Source organism: Pipistrellus kuhlii, unplaced genomic scaffold (genome assembly GCF_014108245.1).
Source record: "Pipistrellus kuhlii isolate mPipKuh1 unplaced genomic scaffold, mPipKuh1.p scaffold_m20_p_13, whole genome shotgun sequence".
Taxonomy (NCBI): Eukaryota; Metazoa; Chordata; class Mammalia; order Chiroptera; family Vespertilionidae; genus Pipistrellus; species Pipistrellus kuhlii.
Genome location: NW_023425438.1, coordinates 9,842,126 through 9,867,873, shown reverse-complemented (window position 1 = coordinate 9,867,873; position 25,748 = coordinate 9,842,126). Strand labels below are relative to the sequence as shown.

The 25,748-nt window shown below is 37.5% G+C and overlaps 1 protein-coding gene and 1 long non-coding RNA gene across 5 annotated transcripts; one reads left to right on the top strand and one right to left on the bottom strand.

Moving 5' to 3' along the window:
• Positions 1 to 1,490: 1,490 nt before the first annotated feature.
• Positions 1,491 to 25,445, top strand: SLC30A6 (solute carrier family 30 member 6). Of its 4 annotated transcripts, none has more exons than XM_036434828.2 (14): positions 1,491 to 1,628; positions 6,417 to 6,503; positions 7,887 to 7,971; positions 9,097 to 9,139; positions 10,160 to 10,225; positions 11,610 to 11,690; positions 12,162 to 12,197; positions 12,879 to 12,973; positions 15,589 to 15,637; positions 15,928 to 16,047; positions 17,369 to 17,471; positions 18,584 to 18,631; positions 19,635 to 19,703; positions 24,445 to 25,445. In XM_036434828.2, the coding sequence occupies exons 1-14, from the start codon at positions 1,539 to 1,541 to the stop codon at positions 24,943 to 24,945; spliced, it is 1,473 nt and encodes a 490-aa protein (XP_036290721.1). In that variant the 5' UTR covers positions 1,491 to 1,538; the 3' UTR covers positions 24,946 to 25,445. The 4 variants fall into 4 exon arrangements, with proteins under 4 accessions (XP_036290721.1, XP_036290722.1, XP_036290723.1 ...); XM_036434829.2 differs by lacking the exon at positions 1,491 to 1,628 and adding an exon at positions 5,785 to 6,030; XM_036434830.2 differs by lacking the exons at positions 1,491 to 1,628; positions 6,417 to 6,503; positions 7,887 to 7,971; positions 9,097 to 9,139; positions 10,160 to 10,225 and having other exon boundaries at positions 12,167 to 12,197.
• Positions 25,408 to 25,748, bottom strand: LOC118717138. The gene is made up of 2 exons (XR_004987351.1): positions 25,691 to 25,748; positions 25,408 to 25,482 (listed from the first exon to the last, which is right to left on the bottom strand). It is a non-coding gene; the product is annotated as an uncharacterized LOC118717138 (long non-coding RNA).

Sequence of the window (25,748 nt, the reverse complement as noted above, 5' to 3'; positions counted from 1 at the left end):
AAAATCTTAGTCTACTTGGGCTGCCCTGACAAAAATATCACAGAGTGGGTGGCTTAAATAACACATTTATTTCCACAGTTCAGAATGGTGGCAAATCCCTGATAAAGTCCTATTTGGTTTCTGGTGAGTTGGCTTGCAAATTGCCAACTTCTTGCTTGTCCTCATGTGGCAGAGAGTCAGCAAGTTCTCTGGTGTCTCTGATGAGGGCACTCACTAATCTACCATCCTAATGACTTCATCAAACCCTGATTGTCTCCCAAAGATGTCCAAATAAAATCACATTGGGATGTAGGGCTTCAACATATGAATTTTTAGGGGGTACACAAACATTCTGTCCCATAATATCCACTAAAGGAACCAGGGTTCCTTGGTGAAATGCCAATGCCAGGGTTGGGGCAGGTTCAATTCCAATCAAGGACACATACCTCGGTTGCAGGCTTCTCTTTGCCTGGGCCCTAGTTGGGGCTGTGCAGGAAGCAATTGATGTTTCTGTCTTTCACTCTAAAAGTCAATGGAAAAATATCCTCCAGTGAGGATTTAAAAAAAAAAAATGAGCCGAAGCCGGTTTGGCTCAATGGTAGAGCGTGGGTCTGCGGACTGAAAGGTCCCAGGTTCGATTGCGGTCAAGGACATGTACATAGGTTGCGGGCACATCCCCAGTAGGGGGTGTGCTAGAGGCAGCTGGTCGATGTTTCTCATCAAGGTTTCTAGCTCCCTATCTCCCTTCCTCTCTGTAAAAAATCAATAAAAAATAAAAAAATGAATTATACACATGGTTTCAAAGTACATCTCCAGCCCTAGCCAGTTTGGCTCAGTGGATAGAGCACTCTCCCACGGACTGAAGAATCTAGGTTCAATTCTGGTCAAGGGTATACACCTTGGTTGGATGCTCAATCCCCAGCCCCAGTTGGAGCACATAGGGGAGACAACCAAAACGTGTGTTTCTCACACATTCATGTTTCCCTCTGTCTCTCCCACTTCCTTCCACTCTCTCTAAACATCAATGGGAAAATAGCCTCAGGTGAGGATTAACAACAACAACAAAACATAAGGTTATTTTTTTAAAAAAATACACCACAAAATACTAGAAAGGTAAAGATATTTTTAGTGGGAAAATATGGCAGATGTCACCTTAATCTAATGGTGAAAATTATCAATGAGCCAAATTTCAATCATGGGTTTAATAATGAGAAAAATGCAGTATCACCTCTGTAGCATTCCTGACCAAGAAGTATAACCTGAATGCACCCAGGAGCACGCTACAAAATAACTGGCATGTAATTTCCAAATTGGCAGTACCATGAAAGTCAAGTAAAACCACTCCATCCTGAAGGGATTAAACAGAAGGACAACTGCATGCAACCCGACGTGGGGACCTCGTTGTTTCAGATCTTAACCTTCCTCCCCACTCCATGAAAGGCTAGGAGTCGCTCTAGCCAGCTTCTCCGCCTCTATGGAACTCCTGGGCGGCCTTGTGGAGGGGGTGTGGGAACCGGAAGCCAGGGCGCGCACTTCCGCCCCCGCCTCGCCTGCAGCCAATGGGCCTCCGACGCTCCGCCCCTTCCGCTCTAGGGAAACACCAGCTCCCAGAGCGTCTTCCGGCGGGAGCGGGGCCGCTCCTTACCATGGTGAGTTGGCCGAGGGGGAGGCGGGTTTCCGCAGGTAATCCTCTCCCCTTCTCCGTCCTGCGGCTCCGGGAAAGGCCGCAGCTGCCCGGAGGAGGGGGCGTCGGGGTTGTGCTCGCCCCCCCCTCCCCGGGAGGAGCGGCCTGCGCCCCAAAGATCTCCCCCAGAGCTCCGATTCCTCCGCGCCGCCTCACCTTGTTCCTTTGCCCCCGGGGGCGCCGGGCGGCTGCAGGCCGGGCTTTCCGCTTCTGGCTGCAGATGGCTTCCTCCTACCCAGGTTTCCTTCAGATACACATAAGTCTTTAGCGGCCACCGCACCGACTAAAGATCGGGAAATAAGTGCACAGCAGAACGACCGTCCTAGTGATGTTGACAGCAGGGACCGTAGCCGTGGCACATAAGGAGAGGGCGATAACCCCCTCTGCCACTTGCCTTGATGGAGCACCAGATCGCCTGATGAGGCAGCAGCTTCCAGAGGGCCACTGAGTGGAGAAAGTCAAGGTGTTGGTAGAGCATCGGATGGCAGGCAGCTTTTTTTCTGTGATCATAAACCCCGGAATGCCTGAGGGCGCGGAATCTTATTAGGGGGATTATTTGTCATTTCATCCTTTTGGAAATCAAGTATGCAGTACTCTGAATGTTATCTAAAGATAAGCCGTTGATTGTGATTTCAGGGTCAAAAGAAGTACAAAACGTTTAATTTTAAAAATGATTGGACTCCTTATGGGTAGCCTGCATGTGAGAGAAGGACCACATGTTTGTGCCTAAGTCATTGTCACTTTTCTTAAATTTTTTTCCTTGAATGAATATGGTTGGGAAAATGTTCACATCCTCTATCTTTTGGGAATTTCCTGTAATCCCTCCTTTCACACGGAAAGAGGGTAAACGTTTACATTTTTGGCTGACCAAATAGCCTCCAGTTGCACTCTTCAGAACATTCACCACTGTGCAGCCAGAGTTACATTTATAAAATTTGATTATGCCACTCCCTTGCTTAAAGTCCTTCAGTTTTCTATAGCCCTCAAGATAGAGTACTGTTTAGCATGACCTGCAAAGCCGTCTGTTGTGAAGCGTCTCACTGTTAACAGCCTGTTTACTCATTCATACATCTATATTCCAGCCACAGTGAGCTGCTTGCAGTTCTGCACCTAATTTTATTCACTATTCTACCTGCCAGAATCATTCATCTCCTATCCCCCATCCTTATCAGTATTAAAAAAATTATATCAACCGAAACCGGTTTGGCTCAGCGGATAGAGCGTCTACCTGCAGACTGAAAGGTCCCAGGTTTGAATCCGGTCAAGGGCATGTACATTGGTTGCGGGCACATCCCCGGTGGGGGGTGTGCAGGAGGCAGCTGGTCGATGTATCTCTCTCATCGATGTTTCTAGCTCTCTATCTCTCTCCCTTCCTCTCTGTGAAAAATCAATAAAATATATTAAAATAAATAAATAAAAATAAAAAAATTATATCAGTATAACCCTTACCTGTTATTTAGTCTCTTTCATGAGCCTTTCTGCCATGTGTCTCCTTTATGCTTCCATGATAATGTGGGGCTTTATACCAATAATATCTATAGCCCTTACCAGGCTATGGTAAAACTGGATATTTACTTGTCTTTTGTACTTTCCAGACTGTAAGCTCTTTTAAAAAAAAAAAAATGATTTTTTTACAGAGAGGAAGGGAGAGGGATAAAAAGTTAAAAACAACCATCAGCTGCCTTCTGCACACCCCCTACTGGGGATGTGCCCACAACCATGGTACATGCCCTTGACTGGAATTGAACCTAGGACCCTTTAGTCTGCAGGCCGACGCTCTATCCACTGAGCCAAACTGGTTAGGGCTAGACTGTAAGCTCTTTAAGAGCAGTACCAATGTATTCGCTCTTATTACCAGAGCCTTGCACAGAGGAAGTTTACAACAAATATATGTTTTATAAAACATCGAATAGGTAACTGGCAATGAATTTTTATGCTTGAAACAGTAATATAGGAAAATAGAATGTTTAAGGTTCATTTTTAAAGTTTTTGGGAAGAAATCTTACCAGTTTCCCATTAGGTATTATTTAAAAACATGCTATGTATGTGTAAAGCATAGTGCTATCTTAGAAAATGTAAAGGAACTATAACCCTTTTCATTAGTGCAGTTACTAAAAAATTACCTTACATTGCAAGATGACAAGATGAAAGCTCTCCTATGGTTAAGTTCGAAGTAAGCATAAAAAAGACACTGTAGTTTAGAGTACCGTATTTTTCGGACCATAAGACGCACTTTTTTTCCCCCAGAAGTGGGTGGAAAAAGTCCCTGCGTCTTATGGTCCAAATATAGCCTACACATATACTTTAAAAAAAAGTTTTTTTACTTGCCCGGCTCTGTGTGGTCTCTGTGTGCTTGCCCAGCTCTAAAATGGTTCTAAATGCTGCTGTTTACTTTACAGGGTTGATTACATGTGTTTATGACTGTGATGTTGGGTTTTAATGCACATAAAATATTTTAGGACACTATTTGTTTCAGAATCTTTTTTTCTTCATTTCCCTTCTCTGAAAACTGGTGCGTCTTATGGTCCGGAGCGTCTTATGGTCCGAAAAATACGGTAATTTACAAAGGCTCCATGTAGGAGTGAGACACGGCAATTGAGTACATCCTGCCTTACTCTAATACTCTGGACCTACTATGCGTCACTCTCATTTGGTCAGGAAACAGGTCACGTAACTTGCCAAGTGTTCCAGGGCTTTTAGAGCTTGGGCTAGACCAGTGGTCTACAAACTCATTTGTCAGCAGAGCCAAATATCAGCAGTACAACTATTGAAATTTCTTTGGAGAGCCACATTTTCTAAACTTAAAACAACTTCTAATGCCATGTCTTCAAAATAGGCTCACCCAGGCTGTGGTATTTTGTGGAAGAGCCACACTCAAGGGGCCAAAGAGCCACATGTGGCTCGAGAGCCGCAGTTTGCCGACCACTGGGCTAGACAAGTCTTGTCTTTTCACTTGAAAGTGAAATCCTCATCCATGAGGTACACCTGTCTAGTTAGAGTTGTGAATTCCTGTCTGAAGCAAGAGATACAACTGAAAAGAAACAGGCTAAATCATTGAAAGCTTTGATTTCCAGATTTTAAAATTTGAAGTTTAGCCTGATAGCAATGGAGAGCCAATATAATTTGGGAGTGACCTGAATGCTAGGATTTTTATTTTATTTTCAATGTCAGATTGGTATTAGAAATGGCCCCTGTGGCTGAAACCGGTTTGGCTCAGCAGATAGAGTGTCGGCCTGCTGACTTAAGGGTCCCAGGTTCGATTCCTGTCAAGAGCATGTACCTTGGTTGCGGGCACATCCCCAGTAGGGGGTGTGCAAGAGGCAGCTGATCGATGACTCTCTCTCATCGATGTTTCTAACTATCTCTCTCCCTTCCTCTCTGTACAAAATCAATAAAATAAATTTTAAAAAAAAGAAAAAAAAGAAAGAAAAGTCTTTAGCTAGTTTGGCTCAGTAGAGCATCGGCCTAAGGACTGAAGTGTCCCGGAATCAATTCCGCACAAGGGCACATGCCCAGATTGCAGGAACCATCCACAATAGGGGGTGTGCAGGAGGCAGCCAATCGATGATTCTCATTATTTATCTCCCTCTCCCTTTCTGAAATAAATAAATAAATAAATAAATAAATAAATAAATAAATAAATAGAAAAATCTTCTCCAACTCCAAGATTGTAAAATGTTACATTTGTAGTTTTGTATTTTAATTTTATTATTATTTTTTTAAAATATATATATATATATATATATATATATATATATATTCTTTTTTTTTTATTGATTTTTCACAGAGAGGAAGAGAGAGGGATAGAGAGTTAGAAACATTGATGAGAGAGAATCATCAATTAGCTGCCTCTTGCACACCCCCCAATGGGGACGTGCCTGCAACCAAGGTACATGCCCCTGACCAGAATCGAACCTGGGACCTTTCAGTCCTCAGGCCGATGCTCTATCCACTGAGCCAAACCGGTCTCGGCTGTATTTTAATTTTAAAACAACACACATTTTGAAATCTAAAGAAAAATTTAAAAAGAAAAAAATTAGAATAAGGGGTATAGTAAGGATCCAGATTTTCCTTTTTCTAATCAATGTTTATTGATTAACTCATATTTTTTCCCATGAAGTTGGACACTGCCATAATCATAAGCTAATTTTCCATGTGTGCTGGGACTCTCCTTTATGCTAAGGCTTTCCCACATGGTTTCCTGATCTTGAATCGTTATCCCCACTCCAGTCACCACTCAGTCTCTTCTCTTATTGGTCACCCTACTGCCAGGCCTGGTCTCCGCTAGCTCCAAACCATGTGCTAGCACGAGCCACCAACATAAGGTACATTGAATGCCTAAGAAAGAGCCTCAGAGGCTTCACTAAGTGAGTTTTACCAACCCTTTCATATATAAAGTTTTGATTAGGTAAATTGTAATATTTTTCTTTCCAGGAGAGCTATTTAACAAACTCTTTGCTTTTCTGGTTCAAAATTGCCCTACCCAATGAAGTATGGGCTGGAGTTAAAATCTCTGGCTTTGAAGTTCTCATCAGCCATTTACTTACTATCATTGTGCCCTTGGAAAACTTACTAAAAAATTTTCCCCCTCATCGAATTATTGTGAGCATTAAGTAGATAAATATATGTAAGGTGTCTAGAATAAGTGACACGTATTGAGCATTCAATAAATGTTAGTAGTTATTACTATATTATCACAGAACTATGAAGGATACCTTAAGTACTGATTTGTATATTTTTGTTTGTTTTAAAGGGGACAATTCATCTCTTTCGAAAACCACAAAGATCTTTTTTTGGAAAGTTATTACAAGAATTTGGACTTGTAGCAGCTGACAGAAGGGTAAGTTATTTTTATTCCTTAACCTAATTTTAATATTTGCACTAACATGACATTGAAAAAAGGGTAATTTTTAAGGCAAATAGAAATCTCTTAATCCCACCACAACTCGGGTATATGCCCTAAGGGGAATCGAGCCATGATCTGTTTCATAGGTCAACATTCAACCACTGAACCCACCAGCTGGGCATATCTGCTTAATTTTAATATTTCCAAATAACTGCCTTCTCACTAAATTCTTACAACTCTACTTTAAAATAATCATACGTCTCCTTTCCTTGTAGGGAGTGGAGTGGGACAAAAATAAAAAACACTTCACTTGATCTCTTCTTTCTTTATTTTTAGAATGCCCTTCCTTTTTCTTCTAATTAATTTCTAGCTATTTTCAAGGTGTATCTCAGGTCCTCTCTCTTCTATGAACTTCCAAACTCTGATAATCTTTCCCCCTTATGTGGTCCAACTGCATATAATTTATTTGGTAAATAAGTACTGCCCTTTGGGGAGGGATGGGTAACTATATAATTTCAAAATTATAAAATTAATATAAGGAACTCCCTTATTCCTTATACTCAGATTCACAATTGCTTACATTTTGCTCCATTTGCTTTATCACTGTCTTTATGTACCTTTTTTATGGAAACAAAGTGATATTTGAATTTATGTGTCAGAATTTATGTATGTATGTATGTTTGTATTTATGAATTTACTAGAGGCCCAATGCACAAAATTCGTGCACGGGTAGGGTCCCCAGGCCTGCCCTGCAATCAGGGCCTTCCTTTATTCCACGCCACTCCCTGGTGGTCAGCTCATGTCATAGCAAGTTGTCGAACTCCCTGTCAGTCAAACTCCTGAGGGGAAAATTTGCACATTAGCCTTTTATTATATAGGATTTTATTTTTATTAATCTTCACCTGAAGATATTTTTCCCATTGTTTTTTATAGAGAGTAGAAGAGAGGGGGAGAGACAGAGAGAAAGAAACATCGATGTGAGAGAGACACATCAATTGGCTATCTCCTCCACTCACTCCGACTGGGGTCAGGGATCGAGCCTGCAACTGAGGTACATGCCCTTGACCAAAGTCGAATCTGGGACCCTTTAGTACACAGCCCTACGCTCTGTCCACTTGAGTCAAACTGGCTAGGGTTTAGAAAATTTTTTTTCATGAATAATTCCCCTTTTGGAATTATTCTTTTACATTTATATGTTATAATATATGCACCTTGGTTAATGATAATTTTGATAAATCTAGAAAATGTGACACTTTGACATTTGAAGTAAGTTGCACTTATTCCTTTGAATATTAAAAGTATGAACCATAGCAACTTGAACAGATTTGTTGAAATTTATCAACAGTATGCAAATAAGAATGATTTTCTTATTCACAGACCTGGAAGATATTGCTCTTTGGTGTAATAAACTTAACATGTACTGGCTTCCTGCTTATGTGGTGCAGTTCCACTAATAGTATAGGTATGTCACCAATCTTACTTTTTGTTGTGTTAATTATTAGTTTTCACTTTTATTATTTATTTATTTATTTATTTATTTATTTTTATTGATTTCAGAGAGGAAGGGGGAGAGAGATAGAAACATCAACCATGAGAGAGAATCATTGATCAGCTGCCTCCTGCACACACACCCCAACCCCTCAGTGAGGATCAAGCCTGCAACCCAGGTCCTAACTAGGAATTGAATTGTGACCTGATTCATAGATTGACCTTCAACCACTGAGTCAACACTGACCGGGCCACTTTTATTATTCTGACTTTTAAAATGGATTTGTGAGAGAGAAGAAGGGAAATAGATAAACATCAATTTATTGTTCCACTTATATCTTCCCTGATTGGGGATAGAACCCACAACCTTGGTGTGTCAGGATAATGCTGAAACTAATTGAGCTACCCAGCCAGGACTTACGATTCTGATTTTTGTAAAGGTACAGTTTCCTTTACCTAAAATATATTATTCTGAAATATAACTAAAAAAATTTAGATGGAAAAATCTGTATGAAAATTGGTTTGAAAACTATTGTTTTGCTCAATTGTTAGGCATTATCTTTTGGAATGAGCTATATATTTTTTAAATACTTTAAATCTATTTGAAAAATTGAGATTTCTTCTTATTGTGCTATGTTAGTACTTTGGTCTATGCAGTTTATAAATAGAATTTTGAGACTTACTGGATTTTTTTTTAAAGGAGAAACATGTAATTTTTTTATTGTGTGTTGAACGCTTATATTTTTATGTACCATGGTTTTTCATCCTGCTACTCAAAGAATATATTTTAAACAGTACTCAGCTGATAGAAGAAGGCAAAAAATGTGGTCACAGGTCTTTTGAGCATAGATAGATAGATAGATAGATAGATAGATAGATAGATAAATATTACTTTATTTTTCCAATGGAGAAAGTAGGTTTGAAAGGAAGCTTTTGTACTAACTTTGACTACATATATTAATCAAATTTACTAAATAATTGGCAAATTGTGCAATTAATAAATAACTCAAATTTTTATGGTGCAGTGAGGTAATGAACAATTTTTTGATTTGCTATATTTCTTAGCAGTGGATTCAGCAACATTTTCATTGTTTTGCAGCTTTAACTGCCTATACTTACCTGACCATTTTTGATCTATTTAGGTAAGTTTTTAAAAACCTAATATTTTGAGACTAATAAAGAATTTGTTACACTGTTTTCTTTACTTAAAGAAAAGTAATCTGTGAAATAAGTAAAATGATCAATATAGAACATATATACAAACAAATTAGCATATATACTGGAAGAAAATATCTCATTTACATAGCAACAGAAAAGATAATATCCTGGCATTAGATCAAGTGCTTCAGTGCCTGCCTGTGAGTGAGTCCGCTGTGGCTAGGGAGCAGGGTCACATAGAAATGTATTAGGTTCCACTGTAACTGTATATGGAGGAACATTAAATGAGGGGCATCCGTAGCCAAGAAGTGAGTAATTATGAGCTAGAGAGACAGTCTATTGGCTTTTTATATTTCCATGGGGCTTTTCATACTTCCATATCAGTGTTGCAAAATACATTTATATCTTCAAGATCCATGCCATAGAAATATGTCATAAGGGTGTCTTTACATTAATCACATAATTAAGTGCACTTGATTGGTCTAAAACTATCTGAATTGAATTACCTGAAATTTACATGAAGTAAGTTGTTTTAGAGTGAATCTCCACTATACTTAGAAAATGAACATCATTTTGTCTCATCCAGAATGTTGTCGAGGTGTTGTTAATATTTAGCTTACATTTTATCAAAAATTAAAGTTTATGAAAGTTAAGATTTATTGTATATGCCTAGAATGAAATATATTACTGTGTCATTTTTTTTGCATGCTCAATTATGGAAACTATTTAGGGTGGATAAGTTATTGAGCAGAGAAGGTATGGATTTAGGTTCTGTTTAACTGACTTGATCATGTATCATCCTCTTTCAGTTTTCTCCACAGTTAAAACTGCCATGTATTAGGATGCTCATTGTGAATAGATTATAACTTATTAAATAAGTTAATTTAGTCTGTATAAATAGTGATAACTTTCAGCAATTTAGGAATTCTGAAAATTTAATTTCTTCCTGCATATTCTCTTCTAGTTGTCGATCTAACATTAAATTTATTTTCCTTTTTATTTAGTTTAATGACATGTTTAATAAGTTACTGGGTAATGATGAGGAAACCCAGCCCTGTCTATTCATTTGGGTAAGTTCAAATTATTTTATTTTCTGTTTCATCATTGATGTTTCTATCTCTTTGCCTCTCCCTTCCTCTGAAACATGTATATATGGGTATATATACATATATACACATATATATGTGTGTATATATACATATATACACGTATATATGTGTGTATATATACATATATATGTACATATACACACATATATAACCGAAAGAACTCATATTTTTCATATATATATATATATATATATATATATATATATATATGAAAAATATGAGTTCTTTCAGTTTAAGGAAACAACTTGAAAAAAGAATTTTACTTTGGTAAAGAAATTTTTGGACCAGCCCTGACCGGTTTGGCTCAGTGGATAGAGCGTCATTCTGCAGACTGAAGGGTCCCAGATTGGATTCCGGTCAAGGGCATATATCTTGGCTGCAGGCACATCCCCAGTAGGTGGTGTGCAGGAGGCAGCTGATTGATGTTTCTCATCAATGTTTCTAACTCTCTTCCCTCTCCCTACCTCTCTTTTTACAATCAATAAAATATATTAAAAAAAGAAATAAAATAAAAAATTCTTGGACTAAACTTACTCTTCAATCTTCACTATATCATTCATTGGGATTATGTTCTTTTGAACAAAATTAGGATTGTTTTTGTTTTGTTTTGTTTCTACTTAAACAGTGGGACAAAGTCAATATAAGATGTTAATACAAAATGAAGATATGTCACTGAAATTTGATAGAATTGGATTATTACTATGATAATCAATTGTCAGGTATAGATATCTGTATTTGGAAATCTGTGACTCTGAGCCAAGTCTTTTTGTTGTTAAGTGACTCAAAATTAGTTTGGGGGGAAAACGGGGACTTTGATAATTTAGTAATTATGTGTATAAGTATAATCAGTGGTTAAAACCCTGGACTTGGGAGCCAGAGTGCCGGAGTTCAAAAACCTGACTCCTCTACTTGTTAGTTATCTGACTAAACAGTTACTTTTTCTCTTCCTGTTTCAAGTTTCTTATCTCTCTCTTTTTTTTTTTAAGTGGATAAAGTAACCCTCATAAAGTGTTGGGAGGTAAAATGAGGTAATATGTAAAGCACTTTGACCTTATCTAATACGAGATGAGTCAATTAAATGTTAGCTGTTAATTAGGTAACAGTTATTTCCAGAAATATAAGCCATAAGTGAGTCCTGGGAATATATGTTGTACAAATAGACACTTTTTTTATCTGTATGTCTATTTTAGAAACTCCGTAGTCTGTTCTAACCATGGTTGGCTTAGAGTAAGCACATATTTACTAGTATATTGAATGAGTGAATACATGAATGTAAATGTATTCTAATGGTCCTGCTTTGTGAATTGAAAGAACTGTGCTGGCCTAATGAATTTTCTGATTTCAGATTTGAAAGATTAGAAGTCCTCGCTGTGTTTGCCTCCACAGTCCTGGCACAGTTGGGAGCTCTCTTTATATTAAAAGAAAGGTACACTTGTGTATTCTGTTACTGTCATTCTAAATTCCATCTGTGCTGCCTTTGGGAACATAAAGAATCCAGTGAGAGGCAGTCTGCTTTATAGGGTATGTGAATTAAAATGAGCAGTGCTGGAGTTTTGATAGTACAGTTTCTTCATATTTCAGACTACTCTCCCTCTTTTTTATCCTCTTTTATGACCTTTGAGGCTACTGAATCCAATTATAGGTAGGCTTGAATGAAAGAAAGATTCATTGAGATGTGCTATAATGCTTAGTACTACAAACCCATTGAAATAGGTCTGGTAGAGAAAGATTGACATTACTTATTGCAGATAATGAGTCTCCTTGCCTTATTATTGCTAATAAGAGTTGGCTTCATATTAAAGATTTAGTGAATTTATTGGGTTAATAATATGTTTAATAAAGCTTTTTAATTTTATAATTTATAGGACTTATTTAATGCATTATTTCTTTCTTTTAGTGTAGAACGTTTTTTGGAGCAGCCCGAGATACACACGTAAGATTTTACTTTTGACATTACATATAATTTACTATTACTAACTTAATTGGTATTTTATTAAATAGCTGTTATTTTGGTCAATATTAGAGTTCAGAGAATGGCAGAATTCATTTCGTCAGTATTTCACAAACAAAATCTCCAAATCCCAAGATTCCTTCTTTTCACCCTTACTGTTGTTCCCAAGCCGTTGTACTGCAGAGGAAGGCCTCTCTACCGTGGCTTCAGGTCCCTCATTATTTCCTGTCCCATCCGGTCTTCTATAATTTGATTTTCAAAATCTTTTAGTAGCACCTGTAGAAATTGTTATTTCCCATATGGTTGCCAACTATTCGGACTTCACCTATTTTTGGTCACTTTAATTCAGGACAGTCTGACCTGTCCAGTGTATTATAAACCAAATGCCATTAGCATTTATACACATTTATAACAGCAGTTACCTGTAAGAAGATAGTGTTAATGCTAAGAGTCTTTTTTTGTCCTGTGTAGGGTGGAGCAACAGTAGACAGCACATGGTTTTAAGGGCTAGAGACCAAGTTCAGATTCTGGTTCTGCTAATACCAAACCATACAAGCAGGCCACTCTGCCTTCCCATGTCTTTCTTAGTCTCTCTACATGCCGAAATTACATATTGATATTACCAAGAAAAAAATAATGGTGAATGTTATTGTTCTCTTTTAGGGGAAGATTATTAGTTGGTACTTTTGTGGCTCTTTCATTCAACCTATTCACAATGCTTTCTATTCGGAATAAACCTTTTGCTTATGTCTCAGAAGGTAAGATTTTTACCATTAATAAAAAATTTAATCTCATAAAAACAAGTTTTTTGTTTGTTTCATTAACTTATAAGTCAGTGAGAAAATATATTCTGAAGAGAAGAGAGAACTACCGCAAATGTATTCAAGTTTTCTTTAAGCAGAGAATTATAAAACAAAATCTAATTACTTCAAGCTTTATTACTTAAAAACGGGTAAGATTAACATATATTAAATGAAATGTGCCCAGCTGGTGTGGCTCAGTGGTTGAATGTGGACCCATGAACCAAGAGGTCCCTGATTGGTTTCCCAGTCAGGCACATGCCCAGGTTTGGGGCTCCGTCCCCAGTAGGGGGCATCTGATCAATGTTTCTAACTCTCTATCTTCTCCCTTCCTCTCTCTCTAAAAAAAAAATCAATAAAAACATTTTAATTAATTAAATGTGATGAAAAATTACACTTATCAAATAACATGAATGAAATTTTATATATATAACCTACCTACAAAAAGTGTATTGCAAGCATTCTAAGAGTTCATGATATTTAGAATAGTTGATGTGCTCATTGAAAAAGAATTAATTCCAATCTACACTAATAAAAGAGTAAGATATAAATTGTCCATACCTTTGTGATGCCCACCAGCCAATCAGGAGTGAGTATGCAGCATATGCAGGCACTGAGTGGTGGAGGCAGTGTGGGACGCAGGCTTTCCACACCGCCCCAGTCACTGCAGGCCTCTGGGCAGTGTGGGAAGGCAGAAAGGTGGCTCCTGGCTGGAGCTAACGCTGTGCCAGCAGCCAGGGGAAGGAAGGCCCGTTCATGCACGAATCTTCATGCATCGGGCCTCTGGTGATTAAAGTTCTCAGGTACTTCTCTTTGGCAGTGGTAGGTGGGCTGGCATATTTTCATGTAACAAAAGTTATTTTTATCATGAAATATTCTTTTATTTTTAAGTCTTTACAAATTCAGACTGGTTATCTTACTTTAGCGGTGTAAATGGTTAACCAGCCATTGATGAAGAGATGAGGCATAAAGAAAAGTGGGCCATGGGCACAGACCTACATTTTAAAGCAGAGACCGGTCTTTTCAGGTCTCACTGGCTTGAACACCAGGATAATCAAGAAGAAAACTTACTGAAATGCCCATTCAGATTTAAACAACTTTGTTAATGTCATAAAGTATGAGTTATATTTGTATGAGTGAGAGTTTTAGAGTTTACTGCATGAACTTGAAAATTAAATAATACTTGTGATGACCAGATTTATTTATATGTATTTATTTTTGGTTAATTCTCACCTGAGAAATTTTTTCCCCTTTTTTTGTATTAAATTTCTTGTATGCATGTAGAATAAATACCAGGAGATAAATTATAAATGGATTAAAAATACAGTATTTTTATTTTTTTTTTAATATATATTTTATTGATTTTTTACAGAGAGGAAGAGAGAGGGATAGAGAGTTAGAAACATTGATGAGAGAGCATCATTAATCTGCTGCCTCTTGCACACCCCCCACTGGGGATGTGCCCACAACCAAGCCATATGCCTTTGACCGGAATCGAACCTGGGTCCTTTCAGTCCACAGGCCGACGTTCTGTCCACTGAGCCAAACTGGTTTCGGCTAAAAATACAGTATTTTTAAAAAGTTTGAAATATATTACCAAACTCATTTCCACAAAGGTTATCTAGTTTGTATTTTCATTAGTTGGAAATAGAAGTTCCCAGAAACATCATGATTTGTGATGTTAGCTAAAATTTGTCTGGAAAATAGTATCTACTAGGCATTGTGCTAAATGCTTTACATAGAATAACCCATTTCTCCCTATAACCATATGAGATAAATTATTGTAATATTTTTATTTTACACTGAAGCCTGAGGCAGGCATACATCTAGAGAAGGGAGAGATGGAATTTGAAGTCAGGTATTCTGGCTTCTGGAGCTGCTCCGAACTGTTCTACCACCATTATAATGGCTTTTGTGTAAGGTTTGGCAGTCTTCTTTCTTTTCTATCAGAGTGTACATTAAAGATGAATATTCTTAGCTCCTGGGGTAACTGTAAGAGGAAACTTGAGCCTGGAGGCTGCTTGCCCAGGGGCACTACCTACCCTGTTTCCCCAAAAATAAGACAGTGTCTTATATTAATTTTTCTCCCAAAGTTGCACTAGGTCTTATTTTCAGGGGATGTCTTATCTTTCCATGCGCTAGGTCTTATTTTCGGAGGATGTCTTATTTTCGGGGAAACACGGTAATAGGTGTCTTTGGAAGTAGCCAGGCCCCCACCCAGCCTTTCTGAGTGCTGAGGGAATTAATAGTTAGTGTACTTTTAACCCTTTCTCAGCTCACTGGTTAGAAAACTATGCTTTACAGTATAAAGAGCCTTTAACACTTCAAATTAATAGTAATGATATGTGTAACTTCATTAATTCCTTCAGGTCAACCATATATTGTAGTCAAAACTGCTTTTGATTTAATATCTTAAAGGCGTAAAAGAGGAAAAAGTTCTATATTTGAGGAGTGACGTGTCCTTTTGTAATGTTAGGTGGATTGTTGCCAAACCTACTTTGAACATTCAAGAAATCAAGTATTTTTGGTAGTGATTTCTTCTATATAGATAATTTAGTATTTTCTTCTTAAAGCTGCCAGTACAAGTTGGCTTCAAGAGCATGTTGCCGATCTTAGTCGAAGGTAAGATGTTATGGGGTAAGATTTTAAAGGAATGCACAAGAAATGCGTATATCATGGGAACATGCACGATTCATTGCTGAGGTTAATATATGAATCTCACAGATCTTGTTCTTCCTTTTTCGTTTTAATTGATGATATAAGAGAGATCTTTATGAGTGAGCTTTGTTGCCAAATCCTCTGCTTTCTTTTAAAGATATATGATATTAAAAGACAGTCATCTTTTATAAGATTTCATCAGTATCACGTAAGTTCTTCTAGCTAATGAATACTCTCCTTTGTTTTACTCACAGCGTGTGTGGAATTATTCCAGGACTCAGCAGTGTCTTCCTTCCCCGAATGAATCCATTTGTTTTGATTGATCTTGCAGGAGCATTTGCTCTTTGTATTACGTATATGCTAATTGAAATTAAGTAAGTATTTTTTATTTCTGTAAAATGTGTTTCCATTCCTGGGGCCTATTAAGGTTATCGATGGGATGGATAAGGATTAAGCTTAGAGCACGTTTGCTTATGACCTATGTAATTTTGGTCATGTCTTGTCCTCAAGTGGCTTCATCTGAGAAAGTATAGGGGTTGTATTCATTAAATATTTTTCTATTACAATCTATACTGTCAAGTTAATTCCCTAATGCTAATTGATAGAGTGGAACACAGGAGGACCATAAAATAAGAGAAATAAGCCTCAGCTTGCTATTTCCGAGAGAGGGAAGAAAAGAGGAAGTAGATGTGAAGCAGTTGGTTTTTTTTGTTTGTTTGTTTGTTTGTTTGTTTTTTAATCCTCATTTGTTCTACTTATTCATGCATTCATTGGTTGATTCTTGTATATGTCCTGACCGGAGATCGAACCTGCAACTTTGGCTTTTTAGGACTACACCCTAACCAACTGAGCTACCCCATCAGAGCCTTGCACATGCTGCTTTCAAAGTCTACAGTCTCTTCCTTCCATCGTCTCACTCCTCTTTGCAGACTCAGTTCAAATGTCACCTCTTTTATATTTAGCCTTTCTGGATTATCTCTCCCCCAGTAGCCTTGACACTCAGTCCTATGTGCATCCATGATTCTCTGTAGGGACTTCTTTGCATGCAAAGGGCTGTATAATGTTTTCCACGTGTGTTTTTCCTGCTATTTCAAAGGCAGGAACTAGGTCTTAACTCAGTGTCTCTATTCCAGCATGTGGGGAAAAGTTAAAAAGCATGCTTGTAAACATGGAGATTTGGGTTTATCTTAGTATTAGATATAACAGTTTGAACTATTGAGATGTTACACCCCAGAAGAATCTCACTTTGTGAAACTCCTGGTGAATTTTGAAAAATTTTAATAGTAATTATTGGAAAATTATTATTTACAGGAAAGCTAATAGAATCACTGATGAAGTCATTAGTGTCTCTGTATCAGAAATTACTATTTGAAGGGTTTTTATTTGTTGTAGTAAGTGAACATGTATGAAATCTTCCTAGTTGACAAATAGATTGACTGAAAGTAGTAAGGAAATGCTCACATTTATTTTCTTCATCATCTCTTCACACTAATTTACATAATTAGTTTTTCCCCCCACTAAACTTTGGCAAGAAACAATTCAGATAACTTTCTGTTTTCCTTTGAGATGTTCCAATTGCCAGTAATGCTCATCTGTGATAAAATGGTCCTTTAGGTAATTAATGTTCGGTAGACTGAATTGTAAGAAGTTGAGTGAGACATACATTTACAATTTAGAATTCTTTTTTCCTTTTAGTAATTACTTTGCTGTAGACACTGCCTCTGCCATAGCAATTGCTCTGATGACATTTGGCACTATGTATCCCATGAGCGTGTACAGTGGGAAAGTGTTACTCCAGGTAAGGGTCTTCTTTTAGTGTGCATGCTTAATATTAGCCTCATTCTCCTGCCAGATTATAAAATTGTTTGTGTTCTTCTACCAGGTTGTGAAACTTTTAGCTTTTAGAAATGAAGCCAAACAAGAATCTCTGAAATTTGTACACTGCAAACTAGATGAAATTACATGGGCCCATGAAATAGGCACAAATATTCCTATATTTGTAATATAAAACAAAATTATAAATTAAATGTTTTTATCTCTAATAATGTTTCAGTTGAAAACAATGTTACTTACTTTTTAAAAGTATTTAGATAGCCGAAACCGGTTTGGCTCAGTGGATAGAGTGTTGGCCTGGGGACTGAAAGGTCCCAGGTTCAGTTCCGGTCAAGGGCATGTACCTTGGTTGCGGGCACATCCTCCAGGGATGTACAGGAGGCAGCTGGTCAATGTTTCTCTCTCATCGATGTTTCTAGCTTTCTATCGCTCTCCCTTTCTCTCTGTAAAAAATCAATAAAATATTTTTAAAAAATAAAAATAAAAGTATTTAGATACTTATTTTCCTCTAATTTGTATAAATTTATTGTATAATCTGGTTATGATTGTTTTTTTCCCCTCTGTGATTGAATCAGTGAGAATTTTACATTTCAAACTTAAATTTTAAGTGACAAAGTATTAGTTATTAAAACAGTGGGACAAGTCCAGGTATCTATAGACAAGTACCTGAATGGAGAGGTCGTTTCCCAGCCTTGCTTTTCCTTCTGTCTTTACCTCATGCCTTTTCTTAAACTTACATTATCTCCATCTCCTGGACCAATAAATAACAATAAGATAATAGTTTAGTGCCATTCGCTATATAAAATGTTACTTTCTTAAATTTTTTTTGTTGAGTGGCTGGTTCTTTAAGGCTTATTTTATTCTAGAGATAGCAGCTTCTTTGTTAAGATCAGAAGTGAGCATGCGCTCGTTTTTTATGTTGCCCCACTACTGGGCCAGTTGAATACTCTCTTTCCTAAATCATGATAGGGTACACGTCAAACAAAGCAAAGGTTAGTATAAACCCATGTTTGTTTCTGGACCATTGTTGCAAAACAATTTTTATCTCCCTTGATATATGTTTTATTTCCCTCCCAGACAACACCACCCCATGTTATTGGTCAGCTGGACAAACTTCTCAGAGAGGTAAGATGGAATAATAAAATCATTTAAATTAATAATTAGAGAATGCAAAGAATGGGTACAAAAAAATACTGTATTCAACCCAACCCTATCTAGAATTTTAGGGGCGTTTGTGTCCTTTACTCATTAGGAAGCATAACATAGTGATGAAAGCAGAAAGATTGAGGATTTCTCAGTCTGGAAGCCAAATTCACCTGAAGTAGATGTGAAAGGTAATGACCTATAGACCACTCTCCTACCTATATCAATGCTGTAACTTTTATGATTCTATAATAACACTTAAGGATTTGATTAAATCAGTGCTCTTTTTTTTTTTTTTAAATCTGTTGATTGCTTCACCATCTAACGTCTTCATTGTGGGTTTAGATTTTTGGATTGTTACACATTTCCACCTGCCAACTAATGAAGAAGCAAGAAAATGGAATTATTTGGATGTGAAAGGTGTTTTAAAATGTCTGTTGTCAGCATCACGAAGACCATCCTCATCAAGAGAGCAGGTCGCATATCTCGGCCAGTGGAGCCTGTGCCGCTGCACCAGGGACCACACACTGTGTGTCTGGCCTTGGAATCTCCTTTTGACCCACATCCAAATAACGGCCTTTGCTTTGCAGAAATTTGTTGAAAGGGAATTCAGAGAAAGAAATGATAGAGAAGAAAGAAAAGAAAAAAAAAAAACCTGACAGCACAAGTGCTGGCTATACATACATGCCATATTGATAAAATGAAAAGAGCCGCACTGTTGAACAAGGCGGGGTGCGGGTTGTAAAGACCCAATTCTAGAAGGATTGATGCAGACAAGAAGCTGGGGAAATAAGGTCATGGCTCTACGACACAAGCGGTTTCTGACGGGTATCTTAAGTAGTGGGCTGGGCCTCTCCCGGCTAATGCGTGTCCTCAGGCAGGGTTTGGCCATGTCATTCCTAGGCTCAGAGCAAGTCCAGAGTATAGCTGACCTGTGTTAGATATGTCAAATGCAAACAACCCTATTTCTGTATTTTTTTATCAGGTATCCACCTTGGATGGAGTTTTGGAAGTACGAAATGAACATTTTTGGACCCTAGGTTTTGGCTCATTGGTATGTTTTCTATATATTTAGTTATCATTTAAAGCATACTTTATAATTTTCAAAATTGAAAAAAATTATTTCTTTAAAATTTTCATAGAGCCTTTGATTTCTGATTTTGTTCAATAGAGTCTAAAATGTAGGTGGATTCAGAAACCTAATTGAGATTAATGGGGAGATATTTTTCTTTCTTTTTAAAAAATATATTTTATTGATTTTACACAGAGAGGAACTGAGAGGGATAGAGAGTTAGAAACGTCAATGAGAGAGAAACATTGACTAGCTGCCTCCCGCACACCTCCCACTGGGGATGTGCCCGCAACCAATGTACATGCCCTTGACCAGAATCGAACCCGGGACCCTTCAGTCCCCAGGCCGACACTCTTCCATTGAGCCAAACCGGCTTCGGAGAGATGTTTTTCTTTTTTATTTTAAACCAAGTCATCTTAATATTGAACTGCCCAGAGAAGACAAATTCAATCACACATTCCTAAATATGAAAATGTTGCAAAAGTAAAAGAGGGCAATTATTTTTTAAATATATATTTTTTTATTTTAGAGAGGAAGAGAGAGATAGAAACATCAATGATGAGAGAGAATCATTGATCGGCTGACTCCAGCACACCCCCTACCGGGCGGGTGAGCCCACAACCTGGGCACATGCCCTTAACAGGCTTGTTTTGATAAAGTGGGGTGTAGTTCTCAATTTTATAGGTAAATCTTTCTGATGATTCTTTAATCTGCATTTTCTTATAATTATTTTGTGTGGGATATGGAGTCATTTCTTTTCTATGGCTTCCTACTATGTGAAATTAGGTTTCCTGAACTTAAGAAATAAAGGGTGGTGTAAGGTAGTATGTCTAATTCATAGCTCTAGAGTTCCCTCTTCTGCTGAGTCTGTGAAGTGAAAGTTTTTCCTTTCCCCTGGCTCGGTTTCCCCTCCATTTGTGCCTGAGCCTCTACTGTGCCGCTCAATTGGGATTCTGTTGCCAGTTGTTTCTTCTCAATGTGGGGCTTTGCTTGGTTTCTTTTGAGAGTTCTAGGGTTCAGACTGCTCCAGCTCTTCATATCTTATTGCAGACCCAGCTGCCTTTCTCAGATTCTCTGTCCTAGATTGCCCCTAGCACCGGCTTACTGCTTTAGGGTTTTTAGGTCAGGCAGATCCACTATTACTTGCTCCTCCACAGAAGCTGATACCTTGCAGGTCTATAGCTTGCATTTGGGTTTTCTTAGCACCAGGTTAGCTAGTTTTTTGTAGATGATATTCATTGGTTTTTGGATTTGCTGTCTTAATTTCTGTATTTATGGGAATATTTGGAGCATTTCAAAAAAGTGCCACCACTGTCATTATCTTCTAAGAATCCCAACATAATTTTTCATGGCTGCAGTTTTACATTATATGAATATGCCATAATTTATTTAATCATTTCTCTATTGGATTAGTTGATTTCCATTGTTACCATATAAACTGGCTGGGATGAATATTTTTCTGATGTAATCTTTGTATATACTCGTGCTTATTCCTTAATAATTTTTAGGCTTTACACCATGTGAGGATACAATTAGAAATCTGAGAACTAACTGCAAGAGAGATCTTATTCAGCCATGATGATTTAACCACTCTGATCTTGGGTCGGTGTCCCTGTACCAGCTAAGCCCTGAGGTGGGCCTGAACAGATGCATCTACACCACCTCATTGGATCTGCACCACACAATTCACCTGGAATGGCTGGAGACCCAAAGATCCCTTCTCGTCTGAGATCGTCCTGAGCTGCATATATCTGTCCGAAGGGAGCCTCAAGGTCAAACCACGAGGCCCTGGAGCCTGTTCCTTGTAGATATGAGTCAGTGGAGGCCTCAGTAGTAGTGTCCCAGTGCTCAGTGGACTGGGGCATGCAGCATCCCCATTTGAGTGGTGGCTGTTCTCTTCCCTGTGAAATTTGTTCCTCTCCTAAAAGTAGGCAGTGCGTGAGGACCAGGTGTGTGGGATAGGAGTGCTCACGCTTCTGGCACCCTGAAAGGTCAGGTAACCAGGTCTTCTAAAAGAGCGCTGGTCTTCAGTAAATGAAAGATCAATCGTTTTTCTTTAAAGATTAATTTTTAGAAGGGATTTTGTGAATAAAATAATATTATTCCCCTATGGCTTTTGATGCCAGTTGCCAAATTCCTTTTCAAAAATGGTTATACCAATTTGCATTCCTCCAGTTCATTTTTAATAATTCTTTTAATTATACTGGTATCGATAAAGTAGTAGACAAGTGTTTATTAAGCATGGTGGCTTTAAACAAAGAGAATAGTTATCATCTATTCAGAACTTGGCCATCTAACTACACTGATGTATTGCCTAATTAAGACCAAGGAGATTACTAAAACAAACTTTTGAATTCCCAAGAATAGTTGTCACAAAAGCTCTAGATTAATGCAAACACAATAATCATAGGAGACTGAGTCTCGGAAATGGTTTCCACTTACTTTACTTTGATTTCCACATTCGATTGAAAGAGGATACAGTATCTTTTATAGTTTTGTAAAGTGACAGCAGTGAGATGGCAGTGGCAAAGAAAAGGGAGAAATCATAGCTGCTTTGATTTCTAGACATGGCTTGTCTTACCTAAAAGTAATCAACTAGCCCTGACCGGTTTGGCTTAGTAGATAGAGCATCAGCCTGCGGTCTAAGAGGTCCCAGGGTCGATTCCGGTCAAGGGCATGTACCTTGGTTTCAGGCACATCCCCAGTAGGAGGTGTGCAGGCAACTGGTCGATGTTTCTCTCTCATTGATGTTTCTAACTATCCCTCTCCCTTCCTCTCTGTAATAAATCAATAAAACATCTATTTTTCAAAAAGTAATCAACTGCAAGTCAAATTTAAGCAACATAGATATTTTCTCAGTTTTGTGATTAATGATAATTCCTATTACTGTTCAAGTCATAGACTCAGGCACATTCTAACTAAACCAACTGGCCAGTTTATGCTTTTGCTGTAATTTTTTTTTTTTTTTTTTAATTAAGTCAGATTAGCCCTAGCTGGTTTGGCTCAGTGGATGGAGCGTTAGCCTGCAGACCAAAGGGTCCCAGGTTCGATTCTGGTCAAGGGCGCATGCCTGGGGTTGTGGGCTTGATTCTCAGTAGGTCGTGTGCAGGACGCAGCCAATCAGTGATTCTCATCATTGATGTTTCTGTCTCTCCCTTCCTCTCTGAAATCAATAAAAATATATTTGATTTCTAGATATTGAGTTTATCTAGAAATCAACATGAAATAACTTGGGTGTTTTATTATATTTACTATATATCTTTATTTCAGATTTTACTATACAAATAGTACCTAGTTGTTATAAAAGTTAGAACTTACAACTAAGTCAAATAGAAGAGAATAAAAATTCATAATAATTCTATCATCTAGAGATAAGTGCTGTCATGCTTGATATTTTTCTGTATGTATGTGTTTTGGTCAAAACAGGATCATTGTTGTATCTACTATTTTGTTATCTACTTTAAAAACAATGTGTGATAAATTTCTTTTCAGATTTATAAACATACTTTTTTTAAAATTTTTATTATTGATACTATTACAGATGTCCCATTTTCCCTGCCTTTGCCCAACTCCACTTAACCACCAAACCCCCCTTCTCTCTGGCTGTCACCACACCCTTATCTGTATCTGTGGTTATGCATTCATGTTCTTTGGCTAATCCCTTCGCTAACCCTCATTGCAATGCCTTGTGCTCTCTATGTTCCTACCGTGTTTCCCCGAAAATAAGACATCTTCCGAAAATAAGACCTAGCTCCTGGAAAGATAAGACATCCCCTGAAAATAAGACCTAGCGCAACTTTGGGAGAAAAAATTAATATAAGACACTGTCTTATTTTCGGGGAAACAGGGTAGTAATGTAAGGTAAGCTAGACACCTTGAGATGATCTTTGAAGAGTTCATCTCCCTCATCCATTACTTCTAGTTGGGTATCAAGTCCTCCCATTACTAACCCATGGAATCCATCAGTGTCCCTCTCTGATCCCACTGTGTTTGTCCTATCTCAGACATCTTCATTTTTAACCTAGACTGTTGCAGTTATTTCCTACATAATTGGCAGTCATCCATACCTTTAATTTTTCTGAACTCTATTTTATTGCTGTTGATAAAACTTATTATTGTGATATTTAGAGGCTTCTTTTCTTTATCTTTAAAAGATAGAAGAAGCCTCTAAATATCACGATAATAAGTTTCTTCTTCACATTTTTTCTTTGTTCCTTTTTCCTTCTTTCTTCCTTTCTTTTATTCTTTTTCTGACCCCTGAAATATTTGTACTAATTTATATTGCTTATTCTGCCCAAACATGCCATGTGTTTTAATTGCTGTTTCATAAGCGTATCTCCACCTTTTGAAATTTCATTTAACCATCAACCCTAGATCATCAAATGTCATTTTTTTTCTTGACGTTTTTCCCAATTTGAATTAATATCTCCTTTTTCTGCCTTTCTTTTGCATTTTATATACTTCATTTATGTTCTGCCTCATTTATAATATGCCTGTCTTCATCCTACATGGATTTCTCTTTTACATATATTAAAAGACATGTTTTATTTAAAGAGTCCCAAATCATTTCATTGTTAATCATTACTAGGTAGTCTTTAAGGAATATTAAGACATTAAGTTTTCTCTTGAAAGTACTGTTACAACAAATCATAAGTAAAATGCTTGTTTCCAAGGGAATTTTGCATCCTATAATTCTAAGCACTCTCTCTTTTGCCCCTTCTAGGCTGGATCAGTGCATGTAAGAATTCGCCGAGATGCAAACGAACAAATGGTTCTTGCTCATGTGACCAACAGACTGTACACTCTAGTGTCTACGCTGACTGTTCAAATTTTCAAGGATGACTGGATAAGACCCTCTTTACCATCGGGGCCTGTTGCAGCCAATGTCCTCAATTTTTCAGATCATCACATAATACCCATGCCTCCTTTAAAGGGCATTGATGAGTTGAACCCTGTCACATCAACTCCAACCAAACCTAGTAGTCCACCTCCAGAATTTTCATTTAACACTCCTGGAAAAAATGTGAACCCAGTTATTCTTCTAAACACACAAACAAGACCTTATGGTCTGGGACTTAATCATGGACACATACCTTATAGCAGCATGGTTAATCAAGGACTTGGAGTTCCAGGAATTGGAGCAACCCAAGGATTCAGGACTGGTTTTACAAATATACCAGGTAGATATGGGACTAACAATAGAATTGGACAACCAAGACCATGACATACTGTGATTTAATTTATTTTATGAGGAATATTGACTCCTTGACTTCCAATTTACTTAGTAATCCAACTTTGCATTGACTGTTCAATCATTTGTTGTAAATGTTAGAGAATAGTAGGCTAGGTCACATTATATGAAACTATATTTTTGTAAGATATAGTTAGAACAGTGAGAAACTTCTAAATGTTGTAGACTTTAAATAGGCTTCCTTTAGAAAGTGTATTTCTCTAAATTTGAATTTTGCTATCTTTGGTTTTGAAGTTGACAATAGTGTGATATGAGATTACCTTTACAAGAGAACCATTTGATGGAGTAGATCTGTCACATTATATTGTCTTCAGTGAAATTTATAAACCTGCGTCTTGAATAATGAAACACATTTCAAGAAAGGATAAAAATATCCATCCTAAAAGTAACAAAGTCCTCTTTTATGGCTTTTCCAAACTTAATTGCTACATTTTCCTTTGAGATCCTCTGAATTACGTCTTGCAAAGTAAAAGCAAAAATTTTTATCAGAAGTTTTAGAATATATTCTACCTAGTTTTTGGTTTTTTAACATATTTTTATTGATTTCAGAGAGGGAGAGAGAGTTAGTCTGTGATGAGAGAATCATCGATTGGCTGCCTCCTGCATTGGGAATCGAGCCCACAATCCGGGCATGTGCCCTTGACTGGAATCGAACCTGGGATCTGCATTCTGCAGGTTGACACTCTATATCCACTGAGCCAGACTGGCTAGGGCATACTCCCTAGTTTTTGTCATTTAAAAATTTCAGTACATTTGTAAATAGTCTGTGGTTCTCA

Bases quoted from the DNA above. Each gene is read 5' to 3' on its own strand.
- SLC30A6 (XM_036434828.2), top strand. From the start codon at position 1,539: ATGGGCCTCCGACGCTCCGCCCCTTCCGCTCTAGGGAAACACCAGCTC. The intron at 10,226-11,609 runs GTAAGTTCAAAT...TTCTGATTTCAG, and splicing joins AGCCCTGTCTATTCATTTGG to ATTTGAAAGATTAGAAGTCC. The intron at 11,691-12,161 runs GTACACTTGTGT...TCTTTCTTTTAG, and splicing joins CTCTTTATATTAAAAGAAAG to TGTAGAACGTTTTTTGGAGC.